Source organism: Salvelinus namaycush, chromosome 18 (assembly GCF_016432855.1).
Source record: "Salvelinus namaycush isolate Seneca chromosome 18, SaNama_1.0, whole genome shotgun sequence".
Classification (NCBI taxonomy): Eukaryota; Metazoa; Chordata; class Actinopteri; order Salmoniformes; family Salmonidae; genus Salvelinus; species Salvelinus namaycush.
The window spans coordinates 32,293,965-32,316,858 of NC_052324.1; the positions used below are offsets into that span (position 1 = coordinate 32,293,965).

Below are 22,894 nucleotides of genomic sequence, written 5' to 3' on the forward strand. Positions count from 1 at the left end.
TCACCTCCATTAAAATAATGGGGGGGCTTATAAGAATGATAGGAATGTTTATGATATTACCTTCATTGTATGATGGAGATTTACATTTTCTTTCAGTTGGAATTCGTATGAAGAGATGGAGATAAAATCTCACTGTGATTCTACAACATACAAGAAAACAATATAACACATTTCATATTCACACATCACAGAGCACAGAGACTGCTGTCAAGGTTATGTGTTGGGTTTCCATGAACACATACTGTAGGTACACTGGTCCAAAAGTAAAACCACTGATCCACCACTTTTGATTGTTTGTATCCAAATGTTAGTCACTTTTTATCTCCAATGTTCATGCGATAAATGCATAGGAGTAGAAACTAAAGACTTGAATTTAAAGATTAAAATGAAAGAGGTAATACCAGTCTTATTCCATTTAATTAAATTTTTGGAGTGTATTCATTTTCTTTCATTTTCCCCTGTGGCCGACAGACAGTCAAAACAGAACTGAAGATTAATCTAGAAGACCATTGAAGTGCTGCAAATTTCTACACTGGTCCCTGTGCTTTCCTCCATTGTCTGCAATTACCATTCTGTTTCACATTCCACCCCGAGGACTGTTTATTCCCCAAGTTGATGGACTAGTCTTTTTTTTGACAGTCATTGTATATGTACTTATACCTCAATGTAGACTTGTATTGTACAACACATGATTACAACTACTGTACAACTGATATATGATATCTACCATTGCCAATGGATCAACAGAAATGTCTGACAATGTATAGTCTGCTGCAATATACAAGTTGTTTCCCCTGTAGGCAACCTTTTCTAAGTAATAATACTATTGTCAGGGTATATCAGCTAAGAAAATGTAGAGATTTTGTTCCCCCTCAGTTCGCCATCTTCGCATATTAATGTTCCTTTGTAATATTCAATAAATGTCTGGATCCAGTTTGTATTTACGCAGTGAAGTGTGCAGCAGTGCGCCGCTCCAACATAACTTGTTAGCTAAAATCAGAGCGGCTGTGTAAATATATCACAGAGTGCTGATTCATCACCAGTTGGGATTTAGAATGCAAAAAAAATCTTGCATTAATTATGCTTTATTTAAAATTAATAAGATCTTATTGATAGCTAGCTATATTTACACAAACATCATGGCCTGTTGATCATATGACTGCGTCATTTATGTTGACATGTTCATTACATAAATGGCACCAGCACTGATGAATTCATACAGTATAGTTAGGCTACGGCACCAGGGTCTATGTCCTCAGATCAGAACATGGCAGGGTGTATTCTTGGCTTTGCAAGAGGGATGAAGTTAAAAGCTTTTTACTGTTAAGAGGTGATTTCTGCCCCCTCCATGAGGGATAGTTTGCTTTCAGGGAGGAAGTGGATGGGTTTCACATGCCTTGGGATATAAGACAGGATAAAATAGAAGCTGGCTCTTATCTCAATGTGTCCTTCCATTAAGAACATGACATTAAATCACTGTGAGCTTGAATGCTTCCTGCCTCGGGCCGACGGAGGACACATAGCTATTTCATGGGCACGCAAAGGACAAGTATAGCTCAGTCAGATACAATTTTGAAATGTGAATATTTCTATACAATGCTCATTACAGCTTCAAACAACATATGATTTTGGCGTGTGGTGCGTGGGTACAGAATAAAACCAACAAAGCTGCAGTGTGACCTGAAAGGGCGAGATGAATACAACATGATCTGAAATGTGAGGTTTGTGGAATCCACTACGGAGCCAACCCTCAAGAAATGTTTCAGAACAAAAACTGTCTTTTAAAGGGAAAAACAAGAAGTTGCCTTCAGGGCAATAACAAACCAACAGTTACTCAGCTTGGAGTACAATGGAGTTTTCAGAAATGCTGTTTCAGGTCATATAGGCCATGCTACCAGGAACCCCTGGTAAGAAAAATCAATGAACACCACCACAGATCAAAGTATACTGTTATTCACCTCCTACACATGCTCATTAAAATACCTACCAAAAATAGGCCTATAACTACATTGAATGATAACTCGACTGCAAAATCAAACAAAAGAGTACGAGAAACAAAAGAAAAGGGTCCTCTTATTGGTACAGTACTAGCGTTACAGACAAACGCATCAGTTCTCTCCTAGACATTCTCAACAATGAGACGAGATCCCTCTAACCAACAACCATGGCATCATCAGTGAGAGATTTCTTCAGGTGTTGTATCATGTTGTTGTTGACATATGGCTGAGGAGCGGTGAGGAGTTAACAGCAGCTGTCTCAAGTCTTCACCAGGTATACTGTCTGCCTCATTATCCTGTCCAAAACCCTGGCTTGAAATATGCGCAAACCGTCTCTGCTCCTTGTAAACTGATGCCTGATGCCTCCACCCGTGTGACAGTTTTTAAATGTGTTTTTGTATTACTCTTCGTTGCATTGTAGCCAGCACCCTTGAGGCCTACTCTGATCATTCATCAATTCAGTTCAAACTCGCAGTGAGTGATTTTATATGAAAAGGAGGATACGGTGGGTAAAGGGGGGAAACAGGCTGCCACAAGGAGATAAACCATAAAACAGATAAGCAGTCAAGAAATTGCAAGTTGGAACATTTGTAGACTGCAAATTGACCGCAAGAAGCCCAAACAGATGTTTGACTAAAACATAATAATTTCAAACCTTGCTCACATTTTTATACGATCTCACATCTCTCTATTATGCATGGGAATACTTGGTAACAGATTTCTTAAATTAAAATCACTTTGAGCTGATTTCCTGGTGTTTTTACAGTCTTTTATGTCCAACAATGAAAAAAATATATATATATTATTTTTCTCAGACTTGGCGTGTCAAATTCAACCCCCAGTTGGGGAACCCTGCTATAAAACACAGTAATATTAAAATGAATTCAACAGTTGACATAAAACTGAGACAAAATCCATGAGAAAACAAAAGGATATAGGAGCAACCTGGGATTTGGTTCTACGTGAATAATGGATACCAAAAAAATGGTGTTTCTAACATAGTGCTCAGCTATGCATCAATCTTCATACTTCCACATTAATCAAAACCTGGTAGTAGATATTGTATAACTAACTAATAATGGAAGGCTCTTCAAGTATAATTTAAATAAGAAACACTTCACTTATCAAAATGAATATCAGCTGCATTGATCAAATAACCACGTGTATCGGACGTGTGAGGGAGAAAGTGACAGTTAAGCAGCACAGTGACGTGCATCACATATAATAGAAGCACTAATACAATAAGGTGGATCAATAGCTACCATGGACCGAATACAGAAACTGCTTGGTCCACCAGGATGGAGTGTATTATGGCTGTGTCTCAATTATTTCTATCACAACTTGTCCTACAGCACTGTTCTGCCCTGTTCTCTCCCACTGAATTCGCCCTATGGATCAACAGAGGACATGTTTGAACAGCCGACCGACGGGCCTCAGATGAGGAGGCTTAAGAAACAGTGAAAGACCATCAGGCTGACTTTTGGTGGTCACTTGGGACTGGGCATGCAGCTAGGGCAAGATTAAAGGCACACTGGCTGTGTCCGGAATGGCACTCTATTTCCTATGTAGTGCACTACTTTTGACCAGGGTCCATAGGGCTTAGATCAAAAGTATATAGGTAATATGGTGCCATTTTGGATGGACACTGGTAGTCTGACTGAGGATGTGTACTGCATTAGGTACGTAATAGGTTGCCATTGGAACCAGCTCACTGCTTAGCTCAGCAGAATCTCTATTATTTCAGTGACACTGTCCGTCCTCACTGAAGGATGAAGTCTTGCTCGCTGCACTTTAACTACAAATTTCCGTGCCCCCTATATAAAATGCCTAAATATTAACACCATGTGAAACCTTTAGGTTTCTTGCTCATTGAAAATCATTACTGTGAACAGAATAGCAAACAGAGGTCAATTAACATAGATGAACCTTACACTATGTTACTCCCTACTGAGCTGTTATATTAATGCCAAAACAACTATAAAATAGCTTTAGGTCATCCAACTCAATAGAATAGAAATAACACTGCGGTAGGCCGTCCTATGATTTTATACAGAGATTTACTGAGGAACCCCACTCTATCAAAATACCATTTGTTTGAGATAGTCAAATATAGATTTCAGCAATGCACCCATAAATCAACATGACATGTTTTTCGATAATAATATTGAATTCTCTTCGACTGAATAAAAGATGTGGGCTCTCTTTTTAGCTGACACACCTGTAACTACATGGAGGCTTATGGCCAGATTCAGTCAGAGACCTGCCTTAGCGGTGTTTGCACAGTAGCCTTTGATACTGCCCCCCACCCATGGCTTGTTCCGAAAACACATGGGGTATATGCTACAGTGTAAATACTACATTGCATGGTGGATTGAAGTGAGCCCTTGAGAGGACCTTTGTACCTGGTTAATTTTCTATTTCTGTGAATTTCTGATAAATGGACCACTTTCAACCTCTCCAATCAGCAATCTTTTGTTCTTAGGTACAAGAAACACATTATGTTCATGCCAATTAAACATAGCGTTGCTAAGAAAGGTTTTTCATGAAGCTGTAAACATTTTTACAGGAAGTAAGTGTGTGTGTGTGTGCCTCCGTATTTAGACGACATGGTCAAATCAATATGGTAGACACTTGTGCTATTGAAAACAAACGCAATGGCAAATGAGTCGAACACAATGATTTCCCCCACTAAATGTAGAAGGAAAACATAGCTGTACCAATTCTGATAAAATCATAATTGGTAAACCATAAACCACCCGAAAGATTCACATTAGCAAACTATTCCAAAATCATATGTAGCTAAAAGGCCCTCTCACCAAGTCCGTTATTTATACACTTAAAATAAATATGAGCACGTCTTGTTTATGACGCAGTTCGCACCCTTTGCAAAATATCATCCTGTCGCAGTCTGTCAAATATTTATTCGGAACAGGTTAGATTTCTGTGTCTTTTTGTGGGCGAAAATAAGCTGTTGAACAATAGAAATTGTTATCTGGGACACTGTCACTGACAGGTCTGTGGGTTCATTGTGTGAATTAATTAAATGTATCTGCCCGTTTATGTTTGCAATGTATAAGTGCAGCAATTTATTAATTTAGTCAATGTATGAATTTAGCCAATGTGATTACATCACATCAGAGCTACTTGTCACTCTTGCCATTCAAACTTCCCCACCGGTTCATTGCCAACGCTGTAGCTTATTTTATAGCCACTCAGAAAGCAAGAGGATCGATCGATGCTTCTCTCCTTGAAAGGCCTTGGTCTATTAGTTTTAAAATATCGCTCAAAATAAGATATATACAGTACCAGTCAAAAGTTTGGACACACCTACTCATTCAAGTTTTTTTCAATTTGTACTATTTTCTACATTGTAGAATAATAGTGAAGACATCAAAACTATGAAATGATACATATGGAATCATGTAGTAACCAACAGCAAAACATGTGTTAAACAAATCTAAATATATTTTATATTTGAGATTCTTCAAAGTAGCCACCCTTTGCCTTGATGACAGCTTTGCACACTCCTGGCATTCTCTCAGCCAGCTTCAACTGGAATGCTTTTCCAACAGTCTTGAAGGAGTTCCCACATGTACTAAGCACTTGTTGGCTGCTTTTCCTTCACTCTGCGGTCCAACTCATCCCAAACAAATGATAGTCCCACTAAGCACAAACCAGATGGGATGGCGTATCGCTGTAGAATGCTGTGGTAGCCATGCTGGATAAGTGTGCCTTGAATTCTAAATAAATCACAGACAGTGTCAGCAGCAAAGCACCCCATCACACCTCCTCCTCCATGCTTCACGGTGGAAACCACACACGCAGAGATCATCCGTTCACCTACTCTTTTTCTCACAAAGACACGGACAAAAAGATCTCAACGCAGTTGGTGACAAAAGGCAGTAAAAATTAACAGAACATTTAAGATTTGTTAAAAACTGACCAGTTCTGTTTATTTTTGCAGACGAGGTTGGCATAATCAAGACTCAACATTTAACTGAAAAAAATTCTGTATCTTGAAGCTAAAACCTGAAACCACTCATATACTGTATGTTGTATATCAAATCATTTATCTGTGGGGTTACAATTTTTATTCTATGCCTCATTTTGAATTAGAATCACTTCACTCTAAGGCTGTGTTTACACAGGCAGCCCAAATCTGTCACGCCCTGATCTGTTTCACCTGTCCTTGTGATTGTTTCCACCCCCTCCAGGTGTCGCTTATTTTCCCCAGTGTATTTATCCCTGTGTTTCCTGTCTCTCTGTGCCAGTACGTCTTGTATGTTTCCAAGTGAACCAGCGGTTTTCCCATTCTCCTGCATTCTCCTTTTTGTAGTCCTCCCAGTTTTGACCCTTGCCTGTTTCTGGACTTTGTACCCGCCTGGCTGACCATTCTGCCTGCCTTGATCACGAGCCTGTCTGCCACTCTGTACCTCCTGGACTCTGATCTAGTTTTGACCTTTTTTCCTGTCCACGACCATTCTCTTGCCTACCCCTTTGGATTAATAAATATTGTAAGACTCCAACCATCTGCCACCTGTGTCTGCATTTGGGTCTTGCCTTGTGCCTTGATAGAATCTGGTCTTTAGACCAATCACATCAGATCTTTTTCCATCAGATCTTTTACAGAGCTGCTCTGATTGGCCAAAAGACCAATTAGTGAAAAAAAAAGATCAGAATTGGGCTGCCTAATTCAAAATTGTAACGCCACAGGTAACTTTCTAAATGGACAAAGAATTCACGCAAATTAGGCAATGGTATTAACTTGTACGTTGACCAAGGAAGATTTGCAAATGGGTACTAGGGTACATTGTGTTAAAAATGGCTGCTTTGAACGAATTACTTTTGAAGAAAGTAGGATTATTTCACACTTAGAAAGAAAAATATGCATGTGATAAAGGGAACAACTTTGTGATTCTGTGGACGCAGTTAAATTCACACAAATGTTTTTCTAAATATACTTTATATAAAGGCTACGGATAAACTAGTAGGCTAAACCCCCACTTATAGCTTGTGTTGAATGTCGTTTTAGAACTACACTGAACAAAAATATAAACACAACATGTAAAGTGTTGCTTACATGTTTCAGAAATGTTCCATACGCACAAAAGGCTTACTTGTCTCAAATTGTGTGCACAAATTTGTTTACATCCCTCTTAGTGAGCATTTATTATTTGCCACAACCTGACAGTTGTGGCATATCAAGACGCTGAATAAACAGCATGATTACACAGGTGCACCTTGTGCTGGGGACAATAAAAGGCCACTAAAATGTGCAGTTGTCACACAAATGCTGTCTGCAGGAATGTCCAGATTATTGAATGTTCATTTCTCTACCATAAGCCGTTTTAGAGAATTTTGCAGTTTGTCCAACCAGCCTCAAACACAGACCACGTTTATGGCATCGTGTGGGCAACGTTGTGAACGGAGTGCCCCATGGTGGCGGTGGGGGTTATGGTATTGGCATGCATAAGCTACAGACAATGACCACAATTGCATTTTATCGATGACAATTTGAAAGCACAGAGATACGGTGACGAGAGGCCCATTGTGAGGCCCAAGGTATCTGTATTCCCAGTCATGTGAAATCCATAGTTTAGGGCCTAATTAATATATTTCAATTAACTGATTTCCTTATATGAACTGTAACTTCGTAGAATTTTTTTTTTTTTTTTTTTTTTTTTTTTTTTTGTCTCTCCTTACTATGACACGCAACTCAATTTACCAGTAACCATTTCTCACTACACTGAGAAGATAACTGGGGCTTGGAAAGACCATGATCTCGTCCACAGAGCCAACGCTGCAGCGTCTGTACTGCATGACGTAAAGATGTCATACAAGCACAAGGTTACAAGCTGCAAGCACATCAGACCATGCTTTAATTATTCCCAAGATGGGCCACATTTCTCAAGCTCCCCAGAAAGTATTCCCCCTACCAGTCATCAAGTATCTGTCCTTCTCCATGATGCTCCGCTCTCATCCCCATACTGTCACTGTCTGTTAACACTACATACTGTCAAATGCTTCCTGGAAGTCAAGCACTTCGTTCTATTATACTGCAACTGCATCCAGGAAAGGTTTTGTAGATAGATACACTTATAAAAGCTGCTCTCCAATCCATAGTAGACCCTGGTCAATGGGTCCTGGTCAAAAGTAGTGCACTATAAAGGAAATAGAGTGCCATTTGGGACACACACCTGGTTCTAGAATGAAGAGGTGTTGCTGGTCAAGACCACCGATTGAATGTGTTGACTGAGATGGATGAACGTATTCTCTGTGGATTGTACATGATTTAGCACTGCGACCAAGAGGGCCACCTCACCCTGTCCTGATTGCTCTCCCCTACCACCGATAAAGAATGAAAAAACTTCAGCATCCTTTATTATACATGAGCCCATCATGACATTAGAATTGGAGAATGGAATTCAAAACAATGCTTTTGGGGGGGACCAATGCCTACATTGATTTTCCTCCGGAATTTCCCAAGTTGTCAGTGAGAGTGAGATAAAGAGCTCATCACTCAGTCACACCATCTGGGGTGTAATTTAAGCTAGTTGTCCACTGAAAACACTTTATCTTCAAGCCAAATAGCTATATTAGAGCAGGATAATCATGCACATTGTCACATAAAGAGAAAAGCACAGGGGTGAGAGTAGTAGACACACTTTTATGGCTGTACTGTACGCTCATACAAAGAAAATAATTCATCAATTTAAGTGGATGCATGTATTCTTGTATTTAATCATCTTGATGCACAGAAAGACATGAGTCATAAAATAAGGGCCTAAACAGCAACCCCAGGCAGTAGCTGCTAGCTAGCTGGTCTAACAGAGCAAGGGGGCTGTGTGTTTATTACCACCATCATCACTGTTTATCACTTTTGAATGTACAGCCATTTGGTTTCATTTAAATGTAATTCTGGGCACTGAACTGCACACGTTGACAGCCAGATTCTGATGATTCATTCTAGAACAGAATGGCAGTTGGAAATATCACAGCCCCCTACTATCTCAGAGTGAAAACAACAGATTTGACCTTCGTCTCTTTTCATCAATGCCCGGCTACACTGCTGAATAAAAACAAATATTCTACAAAAAATAAAAGTAGAGGCAATTTCAGACCAAGGTCTTAATTTTTCATTTTTTTTGTGTGTGTGTCGGATATTGGTCCAACTGTGTCAATCATATTCAGGGCAGCTAACAGAGAGAGGCACAATGAGCACCCTGGTTCAGAGGTGAACTGGTCTATAAAGCAATTTGATGAGTCTCCATGTCAAATGTTTATTGCAAAGCTCTTGGAGACTTACCCAAAGACTCACAGCTGTAATCGCTGCCAAAAGTGTTACTAACATGTATTGTCTTAGGGGGGGTGAATACTTATTTAACCAATATATATGTGTTTATTTTTTATAAATGTTTTATAAATGTTAGAGTATTATGTGTAGATCATTGACCAAAAATGACAAATAAATCAATTTTAATCCCACTTTGGAACACAACGACATTTGAAAAAGGTTAAGGGGTGTGAATACTTTCTGAAGGCACTGTACATTGTGCTGTTCTCTCGAACAAAGTGATTGCTGTCAGCTCTACAGTCCTGCTGGATGCTCAGGCAGCCAGTCTACAGGTCTTGCATGACCCAACCTTGGCTGTATACCAAATGGCACCCTATTGCCTTTATAGTGCACTACTTTTGACTAGAACCCTATTGGCTTATAAATGGAATAGAGTGCCATTTGGTACATATGTTAGTAACACTTTTGGCAGCGATTACAGCTGCGAGTCTTTTTGGGTAAGTCTCCAAGAGCTGTATTGTACCACCTGTATGGTACAATATTTGCCCATTATTCTTTTGAAAGCTCTGTCAAGTTGGTTGTTGATCATTGCTAGAAAGCCATTTTCAAGTCTTGCAACAGATTTTCAAGCCAGTTTAAGTCAAAACTAGCTAGGCCACTCAGGAACATTTAATGTTGTCTTGATAAGCAACTCCAGTGTAGATGTGGCTTGTGTTTTAGGTTGTTGTCCTGCTGAAAATGAATTAGTCTCCCAGTGTCTGTTGGAATGAAGACATCCACATTTACCTGTATGATTTTGCCTGTGCTTAGCTGTATTCCGTTTCTTTTAACCTAAAAAACTCCCTAGTCCTTGCCGATGACAAGCATACCCAGAACACGATGCAGCCACCACCATGCTTGAAAATTTGAAGAGTGGTACTCAGTGATGTGTTGTGTTTGCCCTAAACATAATGCTGTGTATTCAGAACAAAGTTAATTGCTTTGCCACATTTTTTTGTAGTATTACTTATGCGCCGTGTTGCAAACAGGATGCATGTTTTGGAAAATATTTGTATTCTGTACAGGCTTCATTCTTTTCGCTGTCATTTAGGTTAGTATTGTGGAGTAAATACAATGTTGTTGATCCATCCTCAATGTTCTCCTATCACAACCACTCTAACTGTTTTAAAGTCACCATTGGCCTCATGGTGAAACCCCTGAGCAGTTTCCTTCCTTTCCGGCAACCGAGTTAGGAAGGACACCTGTATCTTTGTAGTGACTGGGTGTATTGATACACCATCCAAAGCCGATTTAATAACTTCACCATGCTCAAAGGGATATTCAGCATATGCTTTTTTAATATTTTATTTTCACACACATCTACCAAATCGGTGGCCTTCTTTGTGAGGCATTTAAAAACCTCCCTGGTCTTTGTAGTTTAATCTGTGCTTGAAATTCCCTACTCGATTGAGGGACCTTACAAATATTGTATGTGTGGGGTACAAAGAAGGGGTAGTCATTAAAAAAAACTGGATAACCACTATTATTGAACACAGAATTAATCCTTCCAATTTATTATGTGATATGTTAAGCACATTTGTACTCCTGAACTTATTTCAGGCATGCCATAACAAAGGGGTTGAATACTTGACTCAAGACATTTCAGCTTTTCTGTAACGTCCTGACCAGAGTTCTTATGTGTTTTGCTTGTTTAGTGTTGGTCAGAACGTGAGCTGGGTGGGAATTCTATGTTGTGTGTCTAGTTCGTCTGTTTCTGTGTTCAGCTAATATGGTTCTCAATCAGAGACAGCTGTCAATCGTTGTCCCTGATTGAGAATCATATATAGGTGGCTTGTTTTGTGTTGGGGATTGTGGGTGGTTGTTTCCTGTCTCTGTGTTTGTGTTCTGCACCAGATAGGACTGTCTCGGCTTTCACGTTTGTTATTTTGTTAATGTCCATTGTTTATCGTTATATTAAACATGTTGAACACTAACTGCGCTGCATTTTGGTCCTCTCCTTCATCCCAGGAAGAAAGCCGTTACATTTTCATTTTTTTAAGTTAAATTTTCTTCAAATATCATTCCACTGGGGTATTCTATCTAGATCAGTGACACAAAACCTAAATGTAATCAATTCCGGCTGTAACACAACAAAATGTGGAAAAAGCCAATGCGTGTGAATACTTTCCTAAAGACAATATGTTTTAAAACACACCTCTGGAGGAGGACTCAGATAAAATAAATGCATTTACGTCGCCGCATGGCCGGTTGGTTCTGCACTGACTATTGATTCAGAGCCAAGGGATGATAAGGCTGCACAGAATAATGTAAAGATTGTGATGTACCAGACAGCTTTCTTATCCAGTCTTCATTGCAATAACTAGGCTAGCTTAATATTAACAGCTAAATAGTACTCACTTCTAACCTAAAGGATACACATAAATCATGTTTCAGGTGACATTAAATAATCAATTCTAAATGAATGAGGTAGATTAAGGATTTATACAAAGGGAATGTACAGTCAGGTCCAAAATGATTGGCACCCTTGATAAAGATGAGCAAAAAAAGACTATAAAATAGATACTGAGCTATATTGATTTGATATATACATACATACATACAATTTCTCAGACAAAGTAATTACTATTTTTAAATCAAGGGTGCCAATAATGTTGAACCTGACTGTATATTCCATAATTTAATTGGAAACACAATACTGTGCTTTGTTGCACACTAATTCAATGGAAATGAATGCAGGACTTCTTGGTTAGTTAATTTGCCCGTCCTTCATTCATCCATGGGTAGAGGGAAAAGGGGGTGATTTGGGATGTTACCTAATACTACACCTCTGAGATTAAATCTCACTTTGATAATGATGCCAACGTGATTCATGGTCAGCATGGTATCCAGCCATCACCAACTCGTTACAATGTCAAATCTGCTGATCTCTGAATCATTCTCCGACAGTTACCAATCAATCCTCATCATGGCAAGTGACATCATCTATCTATATCTATATAGCTTGTATCCAGAAATGGATAAACACCATCATTCATATGATCATGATTATCTATTGAACACATCGTTTTCACAATCTTCACCAAAACACACCATTCTCCATACTGATCAGGCAAGACCCCTGATCAATCCCATGCTAATGGCTTGCAAACATAGAATCACAAATAAAACACATTTTCAAAGGAGCGTTACAACATTTATTCAAACGTGCTGTAGTCCACATGAAATCAGCATGGTATATAGGATAATAATATATATTATACTGTAGCTTCATTGTTCTATATAGCATGCTGATTTCATATTATCTGATTCACATATGAAATCATATTGTATGTAGCCTACTTCAGCCCTGATAGATGGAGATCAGAACACTATCCTATCCTTGCGTGTGTTGAGGCAAGATTGGAATTGTGAATCCTTTTAAAAGTTTCCCCAGGGCAGCGTGCACTGGGCTTGCTTAGAGTAGTGTTGTACAGGCGAAACCTCCGTTCATGACCCCTCGCGTGATTTTAGTTTGTGGTGAATAGTGCTGTTGCTGTTCCACAACTCCATTGATCCTTAAGAGCTTTAATCTGTTGAGTGGTGGCACCGGGGGGGGGGGGGGGGGGGGGGGGTAAGGTCCGAGTGCTTCAAAGGCTACCGTGATGGTGCTGGTTGGTTAATAGAATCAACCTTGTGAAGATATATGCGTGCAACACCTGTTTTGACCTCCATCAGAATATTGTGACACACGTTTTTCCAAGAGGCAAGAAGGGAGGTCTCTTCATATTAGGGTACTGAAGTAGGCCTCTACCAAATACATAGGCTTAGTCACAAATAGCACCCAATTCCCTTTATGGGCCTTGTCAAATGTAGTGCACTATAAAGGGAATAGGGTGCCATTTTAGTGCACTATAAAAAAAAAAAGGATGCCATTTGAGACACAGCCAGTCATCCACTAGCTTTCCAGACCAAGCTGCAAAATAATTCAAGCACAACCACTGTAGCCCTGACTGGTCTATGGTTTTGTGCCATTGAGCGAAATGATCTCATATCAACTCAATTGGTTTTCCCCACCAGGAATGCAAATCAAAACACAATGTATGCCTACATTACACTAGGAATAAAGACATTTAATATTTTCAATAAGCAATAGCTGACAAGCCAATGCAGAACTGGAGTCAGTGCACAACACCTGAAGCACATCTTATCTCTTGACGCTAGGGTTCAGATGTTTAAAAAAAATAATAACGTTCCCAAGGTAAACGGACTATTTCTCAGGTCCAGATCGCAGAATATGCATATAATTTGCAGATTAGGATAGAAAACACTCCAAAGTTTCCAAAACTGTCAAAATATTGTCTGTGAGTATAACAAAACTGATTCTGCAGGCGAAAACCTGAGAAAATCTATCCCGGAAGTGATATTTTCTTTTAAGAATCTGTGTTTCCTGGCCAGTCTTTCTTCCATTTAAAGGGGTATCAACCAGATTCCTTTTCCAATGGCTTCCTCAGGCCGTGATCAGGCTTTAGACATAGTTTCAGGCTTTTATTTTGAAAAATGAACGAGATTTTTCAAAAGTAGTCAGGTGTCCTCTGAATAGTTCCTGCGCGCGAGAGGGGAGCTCTCCATTTTCTTTTTCTCTCTTATTGAATAGGTTACGGTCCGGTTGAAATATTATCGATTATGTTTGTTAAAAACAACCTGAGGGTTGATTATAAAAAACATTTGACATGTTTCTACGACCATTACGGATACTTTTTGGAATTTTCGTCGAACGGAACGAGGCTTTGGTTTTCTGAACATAACGCGCAACCCAAATGGCGTTTTTTTGTTATAAAAGTAATATTTATCGAACAAAAATTACATTTATTGTGTAACTGGGAGTCTCGTGAGTGCAAACATCCGAAGATTATCAAAGGTAAGCGATTAATTTTATTAATTTTATTAATTTCGTGACCATGCTAATTTGGGGCTAGCTGTTCTAGCATTGATTGATACTCACAAAAGCTTGGATTTCTTTCTCTGTAAAGCATATTTTCAAAATATGACACGATAGGTGGATTAACAACAAGCTAAGCTGTGTTTTGGTATATTTCACTTGTGATTGCATGATTAAAAATATTTTTAGTAATATTTTGCACTCTGCAATTCGGCGGTTGGTTAGGAAAATGATCCCGTAAAAGGGATCCGTAGCGCAGAGAAGTTAACAGATCCCCAGTAGCCCATCGCACCCCAATGTGGAGGAACAGATCCCCATTAGCCTACTGCAGGGTTTCCCAAACACAGTCCTGGGCCCTGCCCCCCCCCCCCCCCTTCTAGCACTACACAGCTGATTCAAATAATCAAAGCTTGATAAGTTGGTTGTTTGAATCAGTTGTGTAGTGCTAGGGCAAAAAACAAAACGTGCACCCAGGGGTTGCAGGACCGAGTTTGGGAAACCCTGACCTACTGGGGAAGCATTATGTCTCATACACTTGAAGGACTAGTATGGATACAGTAGGGCTCAATCCAAAATGGCACCCTATTCCCTTGGGCTCTGGTCAAAAGTAATGCACTGCATAAGGAATTGTTTGCCATTTGGGACATATCCCTAGGTCCTTGGTAGCTGATTGATTACTTGATGATGTTGTAACCCTTTCCTTTCTTATATGAACATCCAATCATTTGCTCTAAATTTGCATTCATTTTAATTCATACTTACCATGTGTGTAAATTACTTTTGCATTAACTGCTCTCTAAATTGATAGCGGACGATGATTATGATCATTCTTGCGCCTGTTGCTTCTCACACAGCACATGATATTGCTGTCAAGCAAAGGCTATTCAACCAGTTCAATATAAGACACAGATAGTACGGGTAAAACGAATTACTGTATTGAGAAACTGTTTGAGGAGTCGGGGAGAAGACAGTATCCGGATTGTTGAAGAAAAGATAATGAGGACAGAACCGTACGTCCTTCTAGCGAAGGGATGACAAAAAATAATTGGTGTTACTGATCAAATGGTACTAATATGGTACTAATATTTTTGACAAAAAAAGTGTCAAACTCAAGCAGTCCTTCAGTTCATTTAGAGAAACTAGGCAAAACACAAGCAACATGAAGCTGATGTGTAAGTGCGCAAATAAGAAACCGCACCTGTCAAGTTACTGGACCCAATGTTGGAGACAAGTAAAAAACACACAAATGATACCCAAATTATTTGGATATATTAGATGTCTTGTTTGGAACCTTACCTTTAGATGTCGTGCACGTTGTGCAATAAACAAGGAACACGAAGCCCAGGGAGAGGTAGCGTCCCTTCGTCATCGCACACATACTGTAGCTTCAGCTTCACTTTCCAGTGGATGCGCTGAACCGGGAGAAATTGCCCCGTTTTCACGCTGTTCTTGCAAGCCTTGACATGGTGCTGTCAGTAACAGGTTCCTATGTAATTATCATGGACCATGGGACAGTCACTCTATCCCGCTGCAAAGAACCTTGCGCTGACACACCAGACAACCGCATCTTTACTTCACTTTACTGTGTAACAACACACAGACGTTGTTGCGGGGTACTGCTCAGACTTTTCTAGCACCTCTCATGCCAATCTGTATATGACAGACCGGTAAACCAATGGCGCTTCGCGGTGGGCGTGGAGGAGAGGAGAATGGCGGAAACGCCCAGAGAAAGCAGAGAGTTACGCAGTTGGACATACCGTGGCTGGTGTTATGTTAAAATCAGGGTCGAGTCTATTTGTCTTCCCACGACATCACTGTAGCCTTTCTGTAAATGATGAAGGAAGAAGAGTTCATTTTAAAAATATTTTTAGGGAGGTGGGGTTTATTTGAGTAAGGTCATTTTACCCCTATCAAATGAACAAAAGATGAAGATTAAAATTACACTCAAGGTTGATTACGCTCAAGGTTGGACTCTTGAATTTAGCATCCCTTACAAAAACAGGTTCCAGTTTTGAAAGTGCTGTAACTGCAGTCGACTGTGGTATTTTGGAAGATGTAATTGCAGAATAACTACAGTTATACTGCACTCTAACTGCAGTTATGCCGCAGTGTTCTGCAGTTATATTGCACTCCGACTGCAATATATTTTCTTATGGGATGGACCTCAATATTATGCACATTACCTGAAGGCCAATACATTTTTTTAAAAGATTGTATTATTTTCAGTGAGGAATAAGTATTTTTCCAAAACCTTGGATTTTTATCCTTGATTTTCATCAGTTTTACCACAGCATCCCATTAACTTTGGCAGGGGCAATTCCCTTTGAAGTGTATGCGTCACCTTGCCTATTAGATTATGGTTGATGTACCAGTACCTCTAAACGCATCGCCCTGCCTGCTTTATCCCACTCCACTTTTCTGGCTTCATATTGGATAGCCCAAATTACTCTTCAAGGACAGCAAAGAATAACCCAGGAATTACTCAAATACTAATTTAAGATGTCCTCTGTGTTGCCATATCAAGCATGACAGACTCTATTCCATCACACTCTCACCTCTGCATGTCTGGTGAAAGTGACTCACAGAGAGAAGCATCATCAGAGGGCATCACAGGAAAAATATATATCTTTTTTGCAGGTCACACTGTCTGAAGAGGATAAGTAATAATTTTCACAAGAACACTTGCTCTGTGTGAGATCATAGCATCCTTATCCTTATGTATAACATAACATGACATATACACAAAAACTGTGATTACTTTATAATAACAGTAAAATGATTATTGAATCACAGAACACTTCAATGGCAGACCAAATTGACAAGAAAAATCCGCAAAGTGATTTTCTGGTTTTTATCTATGACATGTATTTAAATTGCAGCAATAGGCTGTTTTCTAAGGATAGTTCTTCACATGCTTCCTTTTCAAAATGTACATTATACTGCATGTCACCCACCCATTAGTTGTGAAAGACATGTACACTGAACAAAAATATAAATGCAACATGAAACAATTTCAAAGATTTTACATACAGTTTTACATACAGTTCAATACAATTCAATCAGTAAATTGAAATAAATTCATTAGGCCCTAATCTATGGATTTCACATGACTGGGAATACAGATATGCATCTGTCGATCACAGATACTGTACCTTTAAAAAAAGGTAGGGCTGTGGATTAGAAAACCAGTCAGTATCTGGTGTGACTACCACTTTCCTCATGCAGCGCAACACATCTCCGTCTCACAGAGTTGATCAGACTGTTGATCGTGTTGTCCCACTCTTCTTCAATCATTGTGCGAGGTTGCTGGATATTGTCGAAAACATCAATCCAGAGCATCCCAAACATGCTCAATGTATGACATGTCTGGTGAGTATGCAGGCCATGGAAGAACTGGGACATTTTCAGCTTCCTGGAATTATGTACAGATCCTTGTAACATGGGGGCAGTGCATTATCATGCAGAAACATGAGGTGATGGCGGCGGATGAATGGCACGACAATGGGCCTCAGGATCTTATCACGGTATCTCTGTGCATTCAAATTACCATTGATAAAATGCAATTGTGTTCATTGTCCGTAGCTTAGGCCTTCCCATACCATAACCCCATCGCCATCATGGGGCACTCTGTTCACAACATTGACATCAATAAACCACTCACCCACATGACACCATCTGACATCTGTCAGTACAGTTGAAACAGGGATTCATCCGTGAAGAGCACACTTCGCCAGTGTTCCAGTGGTCAACAAAGGTGAGCATTTGCCCACTGAAGTTGGTTACGACACCAAACTGCAGTCAGGTAAAGACCCTGGTAGGAACGACGAACACTCACGCAGATGAGCTTCCTTGAGATGGTTTCTGACAGTTTGTGCAGAACATCTTTGGATGTGCAAACCCCCAGTTTGATCAGCTGTCCGGGTGCCTGGTCTCAGACAATCCCGCAGGAGAAGAAGCCGGATGTGGAAATCCTGGACTGGCGTGGTTACACGTCGTCTGCGGTTGTGAGGCCAGTTGGACGTACTGCCAAATTCTCTAAAATGACTTTGGAGATGGCCTATGGTAGAGAAATGAACAATCAATTCTCTGGAAACAGCTCTGGTGAACATCCCTGCAGTCAGCATGCCAATTGTGCGCACCCTCAAAACTTGAGACATCTGTGGCATTGTGTTGTGTGACAAAACTGAACATTTTAGAGTGGTCTTTTATTGTCCCCAGCACAAGTTGCACCTGTGTAATTATCATGCTGTTTAATCAGCTTCTTGATATACCACACCTGTCAGGTGGATGGATTATCTTGGCATTTGAGAGAAATATGTTTTTTTGTGTCTATGGAAAAATTCTGGGATCTTTTACTTCAGCTCATGAAACATGGGACCAACACTTTACATGTTGAGTTTATATTTTTGTTCAGTATATATTGTAAGTTACTGGGGTACTGTAAAAGCTTGAACAATATGGCTGTGCCTTTCCAACACTGAGTGAACTTAAACATAGTATTGCCACTTGATGCTTCTTTGGTAAGAGAGGTGCAGTATGACATCATTTATTAAGCCAGACATGAGGGCTGGTTTCTTATCAACCAGTTTTTTTCCTGGAGGGTATTCATGTGCACATCTTTGATGCCGTTATGAATTGATTGAACATCTTTATATTTATTTATTTTCTGCACGCTATGGCCTGAGTGCAAGTCGAGGAGGCCTGAAAACTCAAGCAGAAAGGTCACTGTCACTTACTTTGTCCCAAATGGCACCCAGTTCACTATATAGTGCTTCCATGGGACTCTGGTCAAATGTAGTTCACTATATAGGGAATAGGGTGCCATTTGGGACACAAGACTGTCACTTTCATGTCAAAACTATTGAGTGGTTCGTAATGTGTAGCATCCTGTGGGGATCAACATTAATTTCTTCAAGGGAACATGCCGGAAATCCATAAACAAACCAGCAGTGAGTGTGTGATCGCTGGCCTGCCTGAAGGCTTTGTCTATTGGAAGATTACTGTAGGTGCCCACAGGGGAGGCCGTAACAGATGAGGTGACCCTCACATGCATACAGATGTGACACTGCTGTATGTGCATCGATTCTCAATGAGCGCCAGATACACTACATCATGTAAATGCTGTGCTTAGCAGGTAAATGGCCGCCATGCTAAAGAGACACTGATCGACGCTGGTCATCAGGTGGTTGTGGTTTTCTCCATGCACTGCTGAAAGTGACGGGTATTTCACACAAAAAAACAAGTACGTAGTGCTTTATCAATATTAAATAAAATTATCCTCTTAGGTACTTTTCAGAAAGATGTTGTATTATAACTTTAACTATGTAAAAAAATGGCAATATCAAAAAAGTTAATGTTTGTTTTCTTAAGTTGATTTATCTTTTACAAGGCACTATCTAAAATCAAGCAATAACAGGTTTTCTATGAAGCAATCATTTTTGCTACTGTACATCCACCCACAATCTTCAGCCTACATTGTATGTGAAGTTGCCATGGGCACTGAATACATTGAACACCTTCTTGACCTCATGAAGACCTTTATATTACCAACATCGCTAATAGCGAGCTGGTTTATGTTCACCCATAGAGAATTCACTTCAGCTGTTGATTGTGATTACTGTGTTGAGTAGATTTTATTAATCATACAATATGAAGAATTTTCTAATTGAGATAGACTGACTCATATCACGTGTACGTTCCAAATATCACCGTATTCTATTCCCTATAGCCTACAAATGTGGACCTGAGTAGCACACTATATCAGGAATAGGGTGGCATTTGGGAGGCAGCTCATGTGACTTTAAAGTTAGGGTGATACAAAGGTGAGGCTTGTAAACGGAGCACTTCAGATGAGACTCACAAGGATATAAACAGACCATGTTAGAGCCAATGAATAGCAGCACATCCTTCTACATTCCACATCTCTTCCACGTGCTCCATGGTCGGTCTATCCAATATCTGGAAAGCTCTAAACAAAGCATTGTCACCTTTGAAATTTCACATTAATTTGTCCACATTTCACAACAATGGCTGCATCCAGAATGGCACCATATTCCCTTTGAAGTGTGGTCATCATATAAGCTGTAGCCTCCTCCCAAAAGGCACTGATTAAATGCATTCAACTTTCACAGACAATGGAGACTATATTGTATGCACTATATAGGGAATAGGGCTCCATTTGGGACGCAGACATGTTTTCACATCATAAGGCATGGAAGATTATAAATATATAAGCTGTAGCCTCCTTCCAAAAGGCACTGAGCTAAGTAATGTTCAGCACTAGTGAGTGTTGTGTAACATGTCTAAGAGCGGTGAAGAGTCATTGATTCTTGTCACCTAACATTAAGTCTGATTAATTTTCCAAAACACTTGTTCGGCCTTGTCATGTACTCTCTGTGCCCTTTGAACTACAGGGACTCATCCTCAAGGTCTGGTTTATGGATCAACACATTAGTCTTCTTTACAAAAATGACACTCTACTGGTAGAAGAAAAAGTGAGCCCACCAGAGAATGACATGTATCATGACTCTGACATGATCTTTGACTACAACGAAGAAGTAGGTTTAATTCATGGCATCCATTAGCTAGAAACAGCCTTGCTTGGAGAGATACCTCGTCCACACAAATGTGTGTATTTGTCAGGTTATTTGACCATTCACAACAGAATCAAAACACGGTGTGTTTAGGCCCTCCACCAGTCAACCCAAGATACAGCATGAATATGAAAAAAAAGGTATGAAAATGTATGCACTCACTACAGTAAGTTGCTCTGGATAAGAGCATCAGCTAAATTACTAAAATTACAAAATGTCAAAAAAGGTGAAAAAAAAGCCATAATTATAAAATAAATAGTATAGAGGTTCTATACTGCCTCTATACTAGACACAAGATACAACTGGCTTCCTAAGAGCAACCTCATCCACGTAAGTTTACAAGTTCATGTATTTGGCATCATTCATAACAAGATCATACAGATGTCTTCCCGCCCTCAAACGATCAACCCAAGATTATGAGGTCACAAAGAACACAACAATAATCCACCGTGATTTCAAACATCAACACGTCGACAGAAGTGCCTGTGAATAGACTGAATATGATTTCAAACATCAACACGTCGACAGAAGTGCCTGTGAATAGACTGAATATGATTTCAAACATCAACACGTCGACAGAAGTGCCTGTGAATAGACTGAATATGATTTCAAACATCAACACGTCGACAAGTGCCTGTGAATAAACTGAATATGATTTCAAACATCAACATGTCAACAGAAGTGCCTGAATATGATTTCGAACATCAACATGTCGACAGAAGTGCCTGTGAATAGACTGAATATGATTTCAAACATCAACATGTCGACAGAAGTGAATATATTGTTGTGGCTCTGTGTGGGTTGGTAACACACTGCTGCTCATATAATAATAATAACAGCCAGGACAAAATAATTGCAGATGCCAGTAGAGCATTTTTTTCTTTGAAATAGGTCTAAACCATTTTGAACAACGTAGGCCTTTAAAACATGTGGTAGTGGCTGCTATGAGAAGGTTAAAAGGCTGTGTAGCTTGCTGGGCACTCATGTCCAGTCCGTGCAATCCGGGATCCTTGGGACATCCCTACCCCATTTTTAAGTTAAAATTTAAAATGGTTAGGGTTAGGTAAGGGTTATGGTTAAGGTAAGGGTAGGGTAGGGTTAAGGTTAAGGTTAGGGTTTAAGGTAGGGAATTTCCATGGATTCCGGGTAGCAGTGACTCTCAGGTCCAGGCAGGCCCAAACCAGAGGTTTTTAGAGGAGCTGTCCAAGGTCCAGATAGGACTAGGGCTACCAGTGGTGCTGAAAGGATCTGTTCACAGTCTTATACTGTCATGGATTAAAAAAGGGAAAAGGTTATCACTTGTGGACTATGGCTTTCTGTCATCTTGTAATAATAATTACTGTGCAAGGATAAACGTTATATTCATTCTTTAAAACTGCACCTATGAAAGACAAAAAAATTGGGAAGAACAAACACAGATGCTGGTGGAAGCAACAAGCCAGGACTGGGCATACAGTATAACATATGATTAGAATTTTATCATGGGAAAATATATCACATTTGTGTTTTCTCTCATCCATGGCTGCTAACTTTCTCCTGGGCCAAATGCATCAAAATACAGTAATACTCCGTGTAGTAAGAGATTTTACAACTCTGAACAGAAGAGATAGAAAAGCTCACCCTCTCTAGACAACACTACTGTCTTACAGCTTTCTATATCAAAGGCCTCTTCATGTCGAAATAATACACTACATCGTCCACTTAAATGCAACTTTCATTTAATTGGGAAATGTATTGCAACGAGCTTGTCATATTTTTACGGAGAACATTTTGGCACCCATTATACAGAGGAGATTTTGACTTTGAATCCCTCATTGGCATGTATACATCAAAGATAATCTCACTCAGTATGAATAGCAGGCTTTTTGATAGTTCACTTGATAACAATATAGATGTCAGTTGAAAGCATAAATCTGTAATGCTATTTGGTGTTAGATACAACCATCTCAAGCACTTTGCGATTAGTTCCCTACATGCATATCACAGACATGACACTAGCTTTTATTCCTGCATCTGCTTCTGAGGGCTGAAATGGACTGAGCTGACAGGCTTGAACAGGATTAGTAATGAAAGTTATTCAGCTGCTTTAAGA

The 22,894-nt window shown here is 39.7% G+C and overlaps 1 protein-coding gene across 1 annotated transcript in view; it reads right to left on the minus strand.

The window, feature by feature from the left end:
- LOC120063363 (netrin receptor UNC5D-like) overlaps window positions 1-15,797 on the minus strand; it is a 280,363-nt gene extending 264,566 nt beyond the window's left edge. Inside the window, exon 1 of the mRNA XM_039013708.1 lies at window positions 15,506-15,797. Coding sequence (XP_038869636.1) covers window positions 15,506-15,587 — 82 coding nt within the window. The 5' untranslated portion in view covers window positions 15,588-15,797. The remainder of the gene's footprint in view (window positions 1-15,505) is intronic.
- Between the last annotated feature and the right edge of the window lie 7,097 nt (window positions 15,798-22,894).